The following is an 18374-nucleotide window of genomic DNA, read 5'->3' as shown; positions in this document are numbered from 1 at the left end:
TCGACATATTGAATATTGATCCTCTAAAGTTTCCAAATTCACGTCAACGTTTTACAACATTTGCATAAATGGAAGTGGATATTTCTTCCTTCCATATGTCATTAAATAGTACTAGTATTATCTCATACTATCATTTCGAGGTAACAAAATATTTGTTTTTTACTTTTACTATTTGCAAAAAAATGCCCCCCCCCCTCACACACCGGGTTTCTACACCTAATTTTTCATTAAACCTTTCTAATTTTTAATTTTTGCTCGCTCAGTATTTATTCTTGGCTCCGCACCTGAATTAAAACTCACATTTCACCATCTCATTTTATTCACATTTTATTATAAAAATAATATATTTAATTAAGATTCACGTTCTATTAAATTTATTTTAATTTTTTTAACTTGTGCCAAGTCAAGTGAGATATTTATTCCTGAACAAAAGGAGTAGGATTTTTATTTCTTACCTAAAAATGAACACTGTATTTATTAATAAAATAGAAATTTATATAAAAAATATTTTATATACTATAATACTAAGTGTTATAAATGTCTCAGGTTCGAGCCCTTCGTGGCGCGACTTTTAAATTTAAAAGTTATTTAACCATTCCAAAAAAAATAAATTGAATCAAATTAAAAATAAAAAAATATTAGTAATAATAAGAAACAAATGATGGACACACTGTTGCAACCCCACGCCACGTAAGCAAGTCAGGCAAATTGAGGACTATCTTCAACGTAATCTCAGCCGCTGATGAAAATCAACGGCTAGAAAGGCCGCGCCCACGAAAATCAATCGGTATACACGCGACACCCACTCACTCTCTCCCTCTATTCGCCGCTCCCTTCAATCAACGTCGCCGGTGCTCCGTCCAACGCCGTCGTATCACCTTGACACATAAAATTTCAATTGCGCCTAATTTATGACGGATCGCGAGAGATATTCTTGCTTATCTTCGTATTTGGCTTTGATCAAAGGTATTTGTTGTAATATCTCATATATTCAGCATCTTTTACGTTGTTATGAAAATCATTTCCCCCAATATGATTGCTTAATTACTGCGCTCGTTAGTTGGTTAGTGTGTACATCACAATTTTCAAGTGCTTGTGAACGCTTCGTATTATCCTTGTAAATAATTCATTTGTATAGGAGATTCAGTGATAAAGTTATAGGAGAGGTCCTAACCATATGAGTATGTTTTTATATGTGTATGTGATGCAGAAGTTGATATGCTGTTTGATGTTTCAACATACCACTATGGTGGGATGGAAGGATCAATGAAGACTTTTGAGTGATTAAGAGTTGAATGCACGTTTAGCTGGATACGGTTTGTGTGCTTTCCGAATTTCTGCGGTTCGTTATATTGTCTTTGTTAAGTGTAATTAGGGCTTTACCTTTTTTACTCTGCATGTAGTGGACTGCTGAAATTCATGCAAATTTTGGCAAATGAAGCTGAGAAGAAGTTGTCAAGAAATGCCGGTACTTTTGGTTTTTTGCGGTAGTTGACTATCGTGCAAGTAGGATAACGCATATGGATGCTGAATTGGTAGGTGCCAAAGAGGTAAATATGGGCCATCATGGGGAGCTGGCAGATGATGGGGATGCTGATTCTAATATTAGTGGTGACATGGATGCTTCTGGGCACTTGCTGGTTGAGGATGGTATTTTTGCTGAACCGTATGTTGGGATGGAATTTGATTCTAAAAATGCAGCAAAGATGTTTTACGAAGACTATGCAAGAACTCTGGGGTTTAATGCTCAAGTTTCCTCTGACCGTTCAACCTCCAGGGAGTTTCTGTGTTCCAGGAATGGTTTAAAGAAAAGTGCTGGTGAGAGCTGTGGGGCAATGCTCAGAGTTGAACAAAGGGGTGAAAACATATGGATTGTGTCAAAGTTTGTGAAAGATCATAGCCACACAGTTGTTAGTCGTAGTAAGTTGCGGTGCCTTAGACCTAAAAGACATTTTGCTGCTACAACAAACAGTGCGGCCAAAACTTTCCAAGATGTAGACATAGTTCCTAGTGGCGTCATGTATGTTTCCGTGGATGGAAATGGCATTTCTTCAGAAATTAACCATGTAGCGAAGAATATACCTGCTTCTGGATTAAATCATCCAGTGAAAAGTATTGGAGCACTGGGCCTAACACTTGAGCATTGCAACCAAACAAGAACATTGGGTAGGGATGCTCAAAATCTCCTTGATTATTTTAAAAAGATGCAGGCAGAGAATCATGGATTTTACTATGCTATACAACTTGATGAAGAGAATCGCATGGCTAATGCATTCTGGGCAGACTCTAAGTCAAGGAGAGCTTACAGTCATTTTGGAGATGCAGTTGTTCTGGATACAACGTACAGGATGAATCAATTTAGAGTACCATTTGCTCCATTTACAGGGGTGAACCATCATGGTCAAACTATTTTATTTGGTTGTGCGTTACTTTTTGATGAATCTGAAGCTACATTTGTGTGGCTATTTAAAACGTTTCTGGCTGCCATGAATGATCATGCGCCTGTCTCCCTGACCACAGATATGGACAGAGCCGCACAGGCTGCAGTTACACAGGTTTTTCCTGAAACTCGCCATTGTATAAACAAATGGGATGTGCTAAGAGAAGGCCATGATAGAATGGCTCATGTATGTCGTGCTCATCCTAACTTTCAGGTGGAGCTCTATAACTGCATCAACATGACAGAGACCATTGAGGAATTTGAGTCTTTTTGGCTATTAATACTTGATAAGTATGATCTCAAGAGAAATGACTGGCTTCAGTCTATATATAATTCCCGCAAGCAATGGGTGCCTGTTTATTGTCGAGACTCCTTCTTTGCTGCCATTTCCCCCAGTCCTGGATTTCAGAGCTCCTTTTTTGATGGCTATGTGAATCAGCAAACTACTTTGCCAATGTTCTTTAGACAATATGAAAGAGCTTTAGAGAACTCATTTGAGAGGGAAGTAGAAGCTGATTTTGATACAGTATGCACCACTCCAGTGCTGAAGACACCTTCCCCTATGGAAAATCAGGCTGCTAGCATGTATACAAAGAGAATATTCTTGAAATTTCAAGAGGAATTAGTAGAGACATTTGTATATACTGCAAATAGAATTGATGGAGATGGGAATAGTAGTACATTCAGGGTTGCTAAATTTGAGGATGTCACGAAAGTCTATTTCGTCAAAGTGAATATTGTGGAAATGAAAGCTAATTGTAGCTGTAAGATGTTTGAGTATTCTGGTATCCTTTGCAGACACGTGTTAACAGTATTTACTGTAACAAATGTACTTACTTTACCATCTCACTACATCTTAAAGCGGTGGACCAGAAATGCTAAAAACATCATTATAGCCGATGAACAATGTGATCTGCAGGGATCTCTGATGACAAGATATAATAATTTATGCAAGGAAGCAACTAGATTTGCTGAAGAAGGGGCTATATCGCTAGAGACATACAGAGCATCAATTCTTAGTCTTAGAGAAGGAGGGATAAAGGTTGCTGGTGTTAAAAAAAATGTAGCAAAAGCTGCACCTTCTAGCTCACAGGTTGGTGGAGCTACTAATGATGATTGTAGAACATCGACAGCAAACCTTGAAATGACCCCTCTGCTTTGGCCACGCCAAGATGATATTTTTCGACGCTTTAATCTTAATGATACTGGGGTTCTTAGCCATTCAGATCTGAGTGTCCCACGCATGGCACCAGCTTCTCTTAACCGTGATAGTGGTCACTCCGAAAACATGGTATTTCCCCTTTTGTTTTATTTTTTCTTGGAGAGGGTTACAATGGAACTATAGAAATAGATCATCTCTTGGAAAGTTGTTAATCTCTTTTTTTTTACGTTGGGATACAGATGATTCTTCCTTGTCTTAAGTCAATGACTTGGGTAATGGAGAACAAGAACTCAACTCCAGCTAATAAGGTAGCAGTAATTAACCTGAAGGTATGTGCTCCAATATGATGACTTTATTCCAGAATTATTGGTGTACCTGTAGCTTCTTTTTCCTTCTATTAATTACTTTTCCAATTCCAGTCTTTCTGAAACCCCAATTTGTTACTCCAAAGGAGAGTTACAGAAATATCTTACCTTGAATCTCAAACAGTCATATAAAAGCTAATCTTAAACAAGAGAAATGTAAAAGACAAAAAGAGAATGTGTGCATCCGCCACAAGCAAGTTACTCCCTTTTTATTTTTGACTATTATGTGGTGATAGATTTCTTTTGAAAAATAAATGTGACCCCATATTAATGTCATTTCCCTGAGTCTCCTTTAATCAGGAAGGACCGGAACTAATCTACAGCTCAAAAAGCTCGTATGATGCTGATTTTTCTGTTACAAGTGTCAGGCGATTTTAGTTTTCTTCATGGCTTTCAAATAATTGTTTTTAATTTTTCTAGATGGCGTTCAATACTTGCCACTTCTATGCTATCAACTTTGATGAAGAAGTTTTATTTATGCCTACTGTTTCTAATTTATATGTTTTTATTTTCTGCTTCTGCAGTTACAAGACTACGCCAAGACGCCAGCAGGAGAATCCGAGGTAAAGTTCACACTATCAAGGGTGACTTTGGAACCCACGTTAAGGTCCATGGCCTACATCAGCGAACAGCTTTCAACTGCCAATAAGGTTGCTGTCATCAATTTAAAGGTTTGTGGCTCTCAATTTTGATACTGGATTGGATGAAATAATTGCATGGACACCCTTATCTTTTGCATGATTCCAGTTATACATGTCAAAGATCATCCTCCAACAACTGCAGAAATTAATCCTGAATGGACAAAGGGGAATTGTGTGTCTAGGCCCTAAATGTATTTTGAGATACTTAAGTTAATCTATGCAATAACTTTGATGGTGATTGTAAGTGTCACTTTACTAATCCGGATTACAGCAAGGGTAAAGTATACTGCAAAAGTATCATCTTTTCAAAATTGGTGCAATAAAAGAAGAGGAAGTAGTATCCAAGAGGCAATCACCTGCTTAGTAACATGTAGTTGCAGTTATCCCACCCTAAGGAGAAACTTTGCTAATTGTTCATTTGCATACCCATATGTTCTTTCTGGACTGGACGTACCCTTATTAGCATTTCATTAGAGTTTGGATCTCACGTAAATGTCTATCAGGCAATAATGTTAAGCCCTTTTTAACTTATTCGTATTGCCATGTGTGACTGACTGGGTTCTTGTAAACTGCATGTGGATATCGCATTTCTTCGATCAAACATCAGGTGGCTATGATATTTACTAACTTCTGATGTGTTCTAAGCCATAATCATTCTCTTCATATGATCTGCTCTTATGTTCAGCTTCAAGACACAGAGACAACCTTGGGAGAATCAGAAGTGAAGTTTCAGGTTTCTAAGGATACTTTAGGTGCCATGCTGAGATCAATGGCCTATATTCGAGAACAGCTTTCAAGCGCAGTAAGGATTATTGACATATGCTGGAAAAACATTCTTTTTTCTTGTAAATTCTTATGATTACCTAATCATAGAAGTTATCTGTTTTATTTGACATTAGTTCCTCTTATGTCACTTGGTAGAAGTTAGTCTAATAACTGTTGGTAAAGATGGCAAATTCGCCCTCTAACCTTTAGAAGGGGAATAAATTAGCATCTGAGCTTTTAATAATATCATAAGTTGCAAATACCACGGTTTGTCACAAAATTTTTTATTGTACTGACAATGTGCAGCATTATCAGACTACCTATATTTCCCTTGTTAAATTCTCAAACTGCTATAGATGTTGTATTGCTTTCATCCAGTGATTCTCATATTTCCTTTGCAGCTGATTGTATTTTTTTTTATCATCATTACCAGTCTCGCCTTGTAACAGTGACCTTTATCTGGCTGATGTGTTAATGTCTTTGCAGGTCGAGCCCAAGCAAGATAATCTAACAAAAAGACCACGGAAGTAGGTGTCTTCTGGTGCCACGCATTCACACACGAAAGTTTAGGTGCGACTCATCTTTGGTTCTTCTCTGAACATTCCTTTCTCTGACTTCACCCCGGATGTTCTCATCTTGTGGGTAGTTTAGTTCCAATATAATCTTGTTTGGTATCTCCTGCTTGTAAATGTGATTTTTCTTTCAGTAGAGCAGAGTGTTTATTTTATCTCATTTTTGTTTGATAGTTATGTCCCAGATTGTATGACACATAGACGGCTATTTGTACATTTATTTTGATGGTTTTGTAGAGCTAGCATGCTATTGATGTAAAATGGGATTTTCTAGTGTAACTTTGTACCCAGGTTGTGGAATAAGAAAATTTTTGCATACCCAAGCTCGAGTTTAGCCTAAAAAAGCTTGTTTGAAATTCGGATTGTATACAACAAAAATATTCAAAATATAAACGAATAGTAAAATGAAAGAGATTTTGATTCGCTCAACCCCTGATCTTCTTTGTACTACTACTATATAATTCATTGTTACCAAATATATTGTTGCATATTTGCATCAGCAAGTTTAGTATAACAACATAACTGGTGCAAGTAATTACTAATATTGCGTTGCTTTGATAAAATAAAATACAGATCTTGTAACCAAAAAACAATATTCGATTGTAAAAGTCAATCAAATTTTAAACACGAATTATGGTTTTGCATACATTATTATCCCATCAGTGTGATGCTATGGACAAAGGCAGCATCAAATTTACCCTACTTTGAAGAAAATATTCCCCACAACTCACCAAAAAGGAACAAAAGCTAATAACTTAAGAACATACTAGCATTCAGCTTTCATCAGTGCTTTGCGTTTGGTGGGCTTTTCTCTGGGCTTCGAATATCATATGATCAATCACTCCTCTTACCGCACTGTTGCATAGCAAATCTTATCAAACAGTCTCAAGCAAGTTAATGTAGTGAGTCTCGCAAGGTAAGTTGATATTAATTTGAATGTAGTCCAGAGAGAGAGAGAGAGAGAACGGAACTCACTCGTCCTTGTACTTTTGAATCTTATCTGGGTTGGTCTCATCCTTATGATGCCTGAACTGCGATTGCACCAAAATAATTAAAAGTTCTCTGTTCTGCTGCAATCGAATAGTTAAATGAAAAGGATTAGTTGAAAGAAACACTTCTCAGGGAGCTTAATCATAGCCCAAATGGTAATGAACTTTGAAGTAATAGCGTCAGTCTGCTTCAAATTAACCATATGGTATCTTTTTGTTTTGGTTTATTCAGTTTGTAACCATGATAGAGATATTTTTACATTTTCTCAGTACAACTACACCCACCATATTTCCACCCAATTCAGGCAGATTTTCACCACGGTCAGGACTGAATACCAAGGACTACAAGTGACAATCCACTAGAAGTCAAGAACTGTTGGAGTAATCAATATAAACCAAATGGATACTTGGGAGCCTTTCTTTCTTCTTAATATACAGTAGTTTCACAGTAAACACAATTCATGGTTTCATCCTTTGTTGTTCCATTATGAGCTTTGGACTAGCTGCTTTGCTGCAGGAATAAGGGACGAGTCCTCTATTTTTGAACGCTCAGAAATAAACTAAGGCCTACAGAATCAGTCAAACTTTTGATCCTAAAGGCACAGCAGCTCTCTCTAGAAAAACTAAGATAAAAGAGGCTCTAGGCTATACTACGTTATACTTATAACCTAATCCAAGCTGATTCGCAAACCCTTCATCAAGTGCGCCCAGTCATAAGGCAAATGTGGATGTGGCAAGAAGTAGGGTATTAATTATCAACTGTTCTGGCTCGAGAGCTACAAGCTAATTTACTTATTTGTAAAAAAAGTTATGCTCCGGCCAAAGAATAAAAGGGAAGACTTGCTCTCCCAATGAGGAATTCTTTTGATCCAAAACACTCAGAATTCAAAACAACACAAAAACAAAGGATTCAACGCATGAAACAATCATGTATACTCTTCAATGCATGCAAAATACAATTCCATGTCACCCTAAGCACACAGTACAAAATACCTGAGGCTCAAAAGAATGAGCTCGCCGTAGGCATTCACGATAAAGCTGCATATACAAGGTCCATAATAAGTTGCAGAAGTAGCATAAAAATAACCATAAGTGAACTTGTATATAGTTATTATAGTTTGATAAAGCTGCAACATTAAAGGGGTCATAAAATTAAGTAACACAATCAAACTTATTCCATGTTCATCGTTGATTTTGATTTTGATGTTTCCCAATTCCAATTTAGCATAAAATTAGGGTTTTGCAATTGAGAGAAACAAATTCAAAACAAGAATTAGTCCGACCTTGATGACATTGTTGGCGATCTCAGGAGCCAATGTTGGTTGGACAGAGGGCATTTTCACTGCAAAACATGTCTAGGGTTCAAATCACAAAACAATAATGGAGTATAATAGTAAAATAGAAATCGATGGATAGAACGACGAAGTTTTATCTGAGCGAACTGAATCTAGAATTGCGTAAATAAACTAAAACATTTGGTTAATCCATTCGACAACATTTAAATCGAAAATAGCCGGCCAAATAATCTAGAAAATGGAATTACCTTATGAGAAGATGACGAATCTGCGAGAAAGGGTTAGGATTGTAGAGTGGAATTTGGTGGCGGCGGATCAATATATAATTTTTTAAATATACTAGTCCTATTATTTAATTAAAATATTCAGAATTACTGTATATACATTATTTAATTAAACTTTTTTAAGCGAAGTTGGTAGTAGTATATGAATAGTTGAATTGGCAAAAAAAATGGAATGTCAAAGAATTGAGGAGATTAAGCAAGCAAATGGGGAGAATAGATTATCCATCGCCTCTGTTTACTCGTAATAGCGTTAATCTTGCCGATTCAGTAACCTCCGAGAATCCCTAATTCATCAGGTAATTTAACAATCCTTTTTAATTTCCATTTGCTCTCCCCTCTCCTCCTGCGCAACTCTCCAATCTTGTTAATCGGATTTAATGAGTGAAGAAGTCGACCGCGTTTGATGGTGTTCAGTGATCATGCTGGGCCTGGTGGATTATGTTAAAAAGCTATGGCCTTTCACCACTCTATTTTTCCACAACGACTTGAGGGAATCGGATAGGATTGTCAGCAAATTATCGATTCCCGAAAGCACGAAGCATTTCGTCTACGCGATTCGCGAATCGCAGTCCGTGATATACGTGCTAGCCGTCCAGAATCTGTCGGAGAGGTCGGCTGCTGATGCCGAGTGTTTGATCAGGGAGATTAAGCCCGATGCAGTTGTTGTGCAATTGAGTGAATCGGATATGGATGGATTGAAGGAAACTAGGGTTGGATTGATTAGTGATGGTGATACTGTTCCCACCTCTGTGTTTGAGGTTTTGATGAATTGCTTTATGCACAAGGCTAATAAGGAGAAGTATGAGGATGTTGCAGGGAGTTTGGTGTTGAGGGAGATTTTCGGGGTGAGTTTCAATGGACACCTTGTTGCAGCCAAGAATGCTGCTGAGGAAGTAGGCTCTTCCTTCTTGATGCTTGACTCGCCTTTCGTGAAATGCAACTTTGATGGCAGTGTTGAGGGCGAGTCGGAAGGGGAAGATTCAGGAAAAGGTGGCTTACATGGTTTGTTCGGTTTGCAGATGAGTAGTTTGGTTTCCAAGAGTGTAGGGAGTTCGATTGTGTCTCTGAACTCAAGGGCCTTCCGTGCCTTAGATGAAGTCCAGTCTCGGATGGTGAAGTCTTTGTCGTCCATCTTACTTCCTGCGAGCCCACCTATGAAGTTGGTGGGTGGTGAGGAGGTTCGTGCGCTGGCTGATTATGAGGTGCCACAGTTTGCAAGATCTGTGTACGCTCTGCTTGTTGATTTGCATGACATCTTTGTGGATATACCGTCTATGGGGACGGCTTTGGCCTGTGCACAGAAGATGCTGTGTGATGTCAACAAGGGGGGAACTGTTGACAATAGGGTCCTTTCTGAGGTTTATGCATTCCCCATCGCGGTTGAGGGGCTGCGGATTGCTCTGAGCAATGCAGGTCGGGTGGTTAGGAAGCCTGCCATGGCTAAGTGTGAGTTTTCTGACCTCCCCATGGATGATCAAGCTCACTCCATTGTTGCACAGGCTCTTCGAAGCCAGGCAAATAAGTACAAATCTATAGTTGCAGTTGTTGATGCTAGTGGATTAGCCGGGCTTAGGAGGAACTGGAAGACTGAGGTCCCTTTGGAGGTTAAACATATGGTTGATCAGCTTGTCATCAATCTTGATGATGATTCCACGCAAGGGAACAGAAAATGGAAGCTAGCGGATAAGCCCATGGTGGCGGTAGGAGCTGGTGCAACAGCGGTTCTTGGAGCCTCCTCCTTCTCCAAGGTTGTTCCAGTATCGACTTTGATGAAAGTTGCAACTCTTAACGTCCCGGCCTCTCTGCAAATTTTGTTGGCGCAGACGCACAAGGCTGTTCTTTTGGCTCTTGGGAAGGGTCTTGGTCCGACAAAGCTGGTGGCTCCTGGGATGGCGAGTTCCACGCTGAAAGGCACGACTTTTAAGGCTGTGGTGTCGGCTGAGAAGATACGTGCTGTAACTCACGGTGTGATAGCTTCTGCTGAGAAAACAAGCCTCACAGCGATGAGATCAGCGTTCTACGAAATAATGAGGAAGCGCCAAGTGCGGAGAGTTGGAGTGGCGCCATGGGCGACCTTCGGGTGTAGCATTGCAACCTGCGCAGGGTTACTCGCGTGTGGAGATGGGATCGAGTGTGCTGCTGAATCGATCCCTTCTGCTCCTTCGATTGCGAGCTTGGGCCGCGGAATCCAAAACTTGCACCAGGCGTCTGAAGTTGTGAGGCTTGCTGAGAGTTCAAGAGTAGAGAGATCAATAGAATCACTGCTGCATAAGTTTAAGAATTTGAAAATAAAGATTCAGTAGATAGCAATTGATATACCCATTTAGATGACTCCCATTCTATAACAAGTCCAATTACTTTGTAAATTACTACATCAAGGATTGCGTTGCACTCAAATCATTAATATCAACCGAAACTTGTGTCCAAATTTCTTGTGTGTTTCATTGTGTTCAATTGATAGTTTCTCTTTATTTTGGTATACAGAACCATGATAGAAAAATGCAGCATTTTACATTGTGGATTTTGTCCAAACATTTACCTATTACTAGTTCATTTTCTTTGAATAATATGTCAATGCAAGGCCATCGAAATATCGACGTATCAACTGAAATTACTAGTCGATTACTAAAAATTACACATTGATTACCAAAAATTGTAATTTCAAATGTCACGTTAACATTTCAATCGCCTAATTTTTTGTGTAAAAAATTATTCTCAAAATGAAACCATGGGTACTAAGTGTTACTAGTAATTTTCTAAATCGTCGGATATGTTCATATAAACGTCTTATACGGTTGAACAAAAATCGACCATATACCATTTAAAAATGACCGTTTTAGAAACTAAAAACAGAAACTGTTTCAGTGTTGGTTTGGATGTAATTTTTTTTTTGGCAAGTGTTTTAATTTGAATTATTCCATTGAACCTCAACCTGCTGTTTTCTACTATGCAGAAATCCGTATGTTGATCTCATTTCAATCTGACCTTACAAATAAAAAGAAAGACAACGTCGAAAATACATTAAAAGTGAGATTTCTGTTTTCCAATTGAGCTTCAGCTCTTTCGTCAGATTCTAGGCCTTGAAAGAATAAGGAGCTCAACGCTTCTTAGCCATAGGAAAAAGACTGTTTTACAACACAAACGCTATTCAACATATCCCCAACTTCACAAAGAATCTTGTGCAGAAACCCCGCACACTTTCCAGCACGTCGTCAAACATATAGATAAATTCGAGATTAGCCCAAGCCCGACTCAGCAGCATTCATATAAGGTGCCTCCTTACAAGCTCCTGTAGTCTATAACTGTCACCTCATCATCTGGAGCATCCAGATCATTGTAGCTGCAAAATTGTTGAACTCGGGTAAGTTACATTTGTGATAACAATTGCACTCATTGGCAAAAAGATCACTTCTAGCAGAATAGTGATATTCAGTTCTCAGAGCACTCATTTGCACATTCTAGTTTTCGTGCACTGTGCATTAAAACTAACAGACAAATAAGCTTTAGCTAGGAGATTTTACATAAACAAGACACCAACCTTCGCAGGTTACGAGGATCCTGCCGAAGTGCAGGTGGCATAGCAATTATTGGGGAAGGTCCACCTAACTGATGTCCAGACCTCCCATTTCTGCCTCCCTCAAATGGCGCAGGGCCCCCTTGGTCTCGTAACATCCGCATAGCAACCTCAGGTGGGGCAGGAACAAAAGGACCGAGTGGGCTGCATTCAACGAACTTTATCCAATTAACAATATGTAATTCACATAGAAAACATTCTGAAGACACATAAGAACCATGCCCAGTATGAGTACTGAGAGAAAAGTATGGACAAAACAACGATCCGAACTTACCCAGCACCAGGAACAGGCATCAGAACAGGAGGAGGTATGTCTGAAGGGAAAGCAGCAACAGGAATGCCTTGCCCACCATAAGAATCAAACATTGGTTCGTCTGGGTTGTTCCCGGCAGCACCATCACTATTGTTGAAATCCCCAGCCTGAGGATTCTCAGACCTATCAAAGTGTTCACTGCCATTTGCACGATTATCACGTTCTCTGCGGTTCCCCCTATCATCTCTCAATCTGTTATCTGGACCAGGTCTTCGTCTTTGTGTCTTTTCCCTCTGGACATGGATACGTGTCAATAATGCAGACCCAAATACTTCAAGACCATTATTTTAACAAGTAGCTACCGTAGAAGACATACCAATGAGGGCTGCATGACAGGCGCCGCTCCAGGTGCATTTTCATCACTGCAAGACAACCTTTTAGGACTTTGTAGCAAATAAGCAATAGACATTATAATGGAGTACTTACTTCATGTAGTTCTGGAAGTACAACTCTTCCCGCACTTTTGATGTCACTTCCATCACAACTTCTGGGTGTTTCAACTTCAAATGTTTGTGAACAAACTCTGCAGCGTGGAAGAGCTTTGTACAACCTTTAGCTCCACATCCATACTTCCAGCCATATTTTTCATCCCTAATTTTGCGGACATGTGGATCCAAAGCATCAACAGCTGCAGCATCTATCTTTTCCTTCGCAGTCATTACTTCCAAAGGATCTAAATTTTTTAGTCTCTCTTCCCAATGAGAATCTAATTTCTTCTCCCACTCGTTCCCATTACCAATTCCATCAGGGTCCTTCCCCTCAACTCTAATATGCCGGAGACCTTTGGGTTCATTTGTTTCAAACAACCCATAATAATCAACTCCATGAATACGCCAGAGATAAGTCAGAAGAGTGTCCAGAAGCTCAACCCCCTCCAGACCTTTTATTGTATTTAAACCCCTTACAATGACGACCGGACCACTTGAACTTCCATGAGATTTATCTCTGCTAATTCTATCATTATCAGATCGAGATAAAATGTTTTCCTCAATTCCTTTTTCCTTATCAAGTTTCCGTACAAGAGCCTGAGCTTGTTCAATGTCAATCTGAATTCGTCTAGTCTCAGAACTGACAGGGTGAGCCTTTGGGGCAGAAGAAAGTTCAGATTCCTTGGCTCCACCCCGACTGGGCCGCCTTCTTTTGCCATCTGTTTCATCTTCAGAATTGGGCTCACTGGATTGGTCCGCCTTGTTTGATGAGGAAGGACTAAAAGCAGGACCTCTTTTAACATAAAGAACTTGGCCAGATTAGTCTAACTCCATAAAAATGGTCAGAGTGCACAAGCAAAGTAAATATGCAGGAAATAGTCTTACATATCCAAAGTCCCTCCCTGCAGATCATGCTGAAAATCCTTTGCCAACTTCTTCGCAAGTTCGTTCCTCCTGCAAAGGGGTCACCGTGTTTACAAGTTTGCATATACACCAAACTGGAAGCCATTTCACATTGAAGTGGATAAGAGGCCCAAATGGAAACTTCGATTAGTACTTAGTAGGCTTACCGTTCTATGACAGCGAGCAAGTTTGTTGGATGATATTTGTCTTTCAACCTGAATGAATAAACAAACTTGTTAAAGGAATACTTAGCATAATTTTCAAGGAGGAGAAAAAGAAGTACCATTCTTCATCTTTATGTGAATTGAAGTAAGTTCGTTTCTGGGTTGATATGTATTCTGTCCGGTACTCTTGATATCTGATCATGCTCAGCCATTTAGTACAATAAGTAACAGAATGAGAAACTAATACGAGGGGCAAAGTAAAGATATGGAGTATTTTACTTGAACAGCGAGCCCATCTAATAATGTCAAATTGTCAAACTTTAGAACATTTAGACCCAGACCTGCGCTCTGCTTCAGAAGGCAAGATATCATCTTCAAGCTCCTGAATGAACTGCTTGTAAGACATCATTCCTTCCCTGGAGAATAATTCAAACACATCAATGGATTTAGCTTCATAGCAATGAAACAACATTATTCATATAAAAGAATACTAAAAACTGAACAGCAATACATTATATGCAAATATCAACTTTAAGATGTCACAGGTCAGTGTGTCTGTGTGTATATATGTACTTATAATAACTATTTCTGTTACCTTTAATCTTACATTTATATATAATAGGTGATAAGAGTTAAGGTTGACTCGAGAGAGGAACTAACAAAACCGAACTGTGATATTATAAGAATTGAATGTACTGCACCAAGAAAATTATTAAACCTCAGATGTCCTAAGAATTCACTGCAATAATCAGAATACAGTACAATTGCACGATTTTCACCTTTGGGTTCCACCAGCACCAAATGTATCAGCAAAAGCACCACGACCAGAATCCCAATCTGCATACATAGAAGATCAAATGAAAACATTGGACAAGGAACAACAATATAGAAATTTAAAGATATGAAGTCACCCAAATGTCATCATAGGAAGCCCTGGGTGTATGCATTCAGTAAAACTTGAAAGAATAAATAAAAAATCTAAGGTTGCATTCAGATTGAAGGATTTGATTGGATTGGAGAGTAGACATCAAATCCACAGTTCAATCCACTCTTCTGGGTCAACAAAAGGTCATTGCACTAACACACCACATACAATATATGCACTACAAATACTTCACACTAATATAAGAGACACATTTCTGAATCTACAGTCATAGCATATATAACATATAAATTTGCATTAAATGTTTCTTAATATATGTACTACTAAATAACAATAACAATTGAAGAAACTTAAACAATTTCTCAAATTTTCCAAACAAATGAACTGCAGGGTGTGAAATTATTGACAGTAATCCACTCCAAACCAAACCAGATTTCAAATTTACCTTCGAATATCAAATTCCTGAATTTCAATCAAAATTCTAAATGTCTAAATATTTTCTCTTCTAAAAAGTTAATATAGATAGAAAAAAACCAATTATTTTGCATCAAAAAGGAAAATAAAGTAGTTAGGTAAGAGAAGTATAGGATCAATACAGGAAAATAAGTCGTAAAAAAAAGTTATTGTAGTTTAAAATTTCCAATCAAGATTAACTCAATGTCATACCAAACCCACCAAACAAAAGTGAAAATGGGAAAACTCGTGCACAAGATAGCTTAATGGTAAAACTATTAATTATGAGTATAGTATTTGGAGTCCATTATTTTCCTGCCCCATAGAAGCCAAAAAATGGATCTCGACTGATATTTTTACAGCAGTGAAATCAAAGTCTACAATTTCCTAAAATGAATATATGAATCATAATTTAATCCTAGTGCAAGTTGCACTAAGTCCTTTCTGTTCTATTTTGCAGCAGGAAGCATCTTATTCTACAAACTGAGGTCCTCTGTCCTATGAATGAGAAAGCTTCTCTTTCTCAACATATCAACATATTCTGTCAGTATCGAAAATATTTAGACTGGTATACAAAGAATCGCGCAGGTAAGCTACTCAACCAGCATATATTAAAGTAGAAAGATCAGAGATACAAAAGATAAGTCTAACTAGTTCAAAGTATGTAAGAATTAAAAAAAGGTCATAGGATTAAACTCAATGAACTACTTATTAATTATTATCACATCCTGAACATGAAGCTAATCAACTTACAACTGCATATTGGAAGTGATAGTTCAGGATATACAGTGTATTTCAAAGCATAAAAGATCCTTTATGGATGACTACACAGTAGTAAAGCAAAAAATCTCTTGCTCCAATGGTTGATGGGGGCAGATTACCATCTCTAACATCACCAAACATCATTGCATTTCTCCAAGTGGCAGCTAAAGAGACTTCACCACCAACGACCCCCCAAACTATGGAGGCAATAGGCCCCCAATTACGTATTTCAATTAAATTATATAGCAACTATTGCATTTTCAAATTACTTTTCATACTCTTAAACAATGTACTAACTATCTTAAGGATAACATACAAAATCGTCTTGAATAAAACATTCCTAATAAATCTACAATATTGTTATATGTAATTCTTATTGTTTTCAAGTTCCTGGGTCTTATCACTCCAAAGTCATTCTTCATACCGTTGTTCTCAGTCCATCTATTTCAGTTTCTATTGTAGCTCAAGAGATGCACCAGAGGCTTATGATAAGGGTTTGAACAACATACATTTAAATTACACTATCTCCAGATTGTTCATTTCTTCACGCCACTATTGAATAATGATAGCAATCTAGAATAAAATAAAAGACACTTTCACTAATAATATCTTTTTTGTTTTTTGGGGGAAGGGGGTTGGCACAAGCTAGCATGAGGAATTCAGTTAAGATTACGCGCTGGGAATAAACATTAAACGCATATTACTTGATTATCAAGGTAGAATAAGCGCTTAACATTATTGACATCTTAGAGATGTGTATGGTAAAATGAAAATAACAATTTATCTATCATATAAATAATGAAGATATAGCAACCCCCCATAGAATACACATACCAATGCCATAAAAACAGAAAAAATATAGACATACCGCCTTGGTAGCCACCACCTCCGCGGCCCATATATCGACCATGAGTTCTTTCATCAGGATAGCCAGGTCTGCCCCCGTTTTCACGGTCATATCCACCAGGATGATCATACCCAAACCTGAACCAAAAATTATGTCACTATAACCTAGTTGAGCAGCACGATGAAATTCTTATGTGCAAAATGCCAAAAATCATGTGCTCATGGTTAGAAATGTAACTTAAACAAGGTGCACAAACTCGTGAATATTTATATTCTACCACTATATGTTGCAATGGATATTCTGCAGAGCGTAAAATCAAGACCAGAAATCTGAATCAAAGAACAGTGCCCATGAAATCCTAAACTAGTTACTGAAGAACCAATGGGAGGACATAAACTACAGTAAGCTGCCACAAGAGGAACAGTAGCTAAATTAACCAAATGCACAATGCACCTTCGATCCCCATGGCCATATCCTCCTCTCGGACTCCCTCTCCTACCATCATAACCATCGTCCCTCCTCCGCTTGTACGGAGGAAACGGCGGAGACCTTCTAGGAGGCGGAGAATGCGGACCTCCTCCGCGCCGGTCTCGATATGGAGGCGGAGGGGGGCTCGGGCTCATCCTGCCGCGCTTATGATAATCTCTTTCCCGCGGTGGGGGCGGAGGCGGCGATCGGTTCCGATCATAGTACTCGCGACGCGGAGGACGGTCATAGTCCCGGTCATCACGCCGATCACGGGAGTCGCGCTCTCGGTCTCGGATGCCGCGGCGCGGCGGTTGAGGCGGAGGGGGCGGCGGTGACGCGTCCCCCGGGGGAGCATCGGAGGGGGCGGCTTCGGGAGGCTTTTCGTCGGTGTCCTTTTCGCCGCGGCGGTCGTTATCTTCGTCGGTGGTGCTCAGAACTTCGGTCATCGGCGATGATTTATCGGTTTGAGTGGCGAAACCCTAATTCGAATCTGTGCGTGCGAGTGCGGTCCCCAATTTTTAAGATTGGGTTGGGGTTTTGTGACCAAATTTAATTAGTATAGCACTCGCTACTTCTATAAATTAGTAGTACAATTACATTGATACCCTTAATCATTTGGTAAGTAAAAAAAAAACGAGTTACATATCTTAGAGCACCCGCAACAATATCCCACGAAACGAGCCAGCAACGAGTTCCCATTGCAGATGTCCCGTCCTGTAGGAACTATAGGCTTGGAAGGATGTGTACCGAGCTCGTGGGACACGCTCATCGTACACGGCCACAATAATTTTATTTTTTTTTATTTGGAAACAAAATTATTAATATTATCATTTTTTCACCTTGTTTATTCTTCCAACTTTGTATCCTCCAATCCATCCCAAATCACCTATAGTCGAACATATTTGATTGAGAGAGTAGCCGATCTCCCACAATAGTTTTTTGGCATGACTCTTCATTGGTGGAGGCTGCTTTTCTACGGAGCTTTCGATTTTAGGATTATGTATTTTCTCATTTATAAAAAATAGTAATTTTATTCTAGTAATTTCAATTATGGAATTTTGATTTT

General features: G+C 38.8%; 4 protein-coding genes across 7 annotated transcripts; 2 read left to right on the top strand and 2 right to left on the bottom strand.

Moving 5' to 3' along the window:
- The first annotated feature begins 803 nt into the window (after positions 1-803).
- Positions 804-6263, top strand: LOC125214426 (protein FAR1-RELATED SEQUENCE 3-like). Of its 2 annotated transcripts, XM_048115450.2 has the most exons (8): positions 807-966; positions 1211-1316; positions 1404-1468; positions 1540-3731; positions 3842-3931; positions 4492-4638; positions 5294-5410; positions 5860-6263. In XM_048115450.2, exons 3-8 carry the CDS (start codon positions 1420-1422, stop codon positions 5902-5904), a joined length of 2640 nt encoding a protein of 879 aa, XP_047971407.1. In that variant the 5' UTR covers positions 807-966; positions 1211-1316; positions 1404-1419; the 3' UTR covers positions 5905-6263. The 2 variants fall into 2 exon arrangements, with proteins under 2 accessions (XP_047971409.1, XP_047971407.1); XM_048115452.2 differs by lacking the exon at positions 5860-6263 and having other exon boundaries at positions 804-966; positions 5216-5338.
- Positions 6264-6521: 258 nt separating this feature from the next.
- Positions 6522-8606, bottom strand: LOC125211434 (uncharacterized). 3 transcript variants are annotated; one of them, XM_048111224.2, is made up of 5 exons: positions 8478-8606; positions 8218-8276; positions 7928-7972; positions 6921-7015; positions 6522-6800 (listed from the first exon to the last, which is right to left on the bottom strand). In XM_048111224.2, exons 2-5 carry the CDS (start codon positions 8269-8271, stop codon positions 6719-6721), a joined length of 276 nt encoding a protein of 91 aa, XP_047967181.1. In that variant the 5' UTR covers positions 8272-8276; positions 8478-8606; the 3' UTR covers positions 6522-6718. The 3 variants fall into 3 exon arrangements, with proteins under 3 accessions (XP_047967181.1, XP_047967182.1, XP_047967183.1); XM_048111225.2 differs by having other exon boundaries at positions 6921-7012; XM_048111226.2 differs by having other exon boundaries at positions 6921-6976.
- Positions 8607-8689: 83 nt separating this feature from the next.
- On the top strand, positions 8690-10941 carry LOC125216905 (uncharacterized). Its single transcript, XM_048118691.2, has 2 exons — positions 8690-8809; positions 8928-10941. Exon 2 carries the CDS (start codon positions 8933-8935, stop codon positions 10814-10816), a length of 1884 nt encoding a protein of 627 aa, XP_047974648.1. The 5' UTR covers positions 8690-8809; positions 8928-8932; the 3' UTR covers positions 10817-10941.
- A 565-nt stretch (positions 10942-11506) lies between these two features.
- On the bottom strand, positions 11507-17848 carry LOC125213983 (serrate RNA effector molecule-like). The gene is made up of 12 exons (XM_048114812.2): positions 17294-17848; positions 16862-16977; positions 14675-14732; positions 14237-14311; positions 14015-14089; positions 13899-13946; positions 13714-13782; positions 12827-13621; positions 12717-12762; positions 12362-12633; positions 12052-12231; positions 11507-11853 (listed from the first exon to the last, which is right to left on the bottom strand). Exons 1-12 carry the CDS (start codon positions 17752-17754, stop codon positions 11793-11795), a joined length of 2256 nt encoding a protein of 751 aa, XP_047970769.1. The 5' UTR covers positions 17755-17848; the 3' UTR covers positions 11507-11792.
- Between the last annotated feature and the right edge of the window lie 526 nt (positions 17849-18374).

This window comes from Salvia hispanica, chromosome 3 (genome assembly GCF_029641045.1).
Source record: "Salvia hispanica isolate PSC_SH4W2 chromosome 3, Shi_PSC_v1, whole genome shotgun sequence".
Taxonomy (NCBI): Eukaryota; Viridiplantae; Streptophyta; class Magnoliopsida; order Lamiales; family Lamiaceae; genus Salvia; species Salvia hispanica.
Note: the sequence above shows the minus strand (reverse complement) of the source record. Positions and strands in the feature narration are given on the sequence as shown.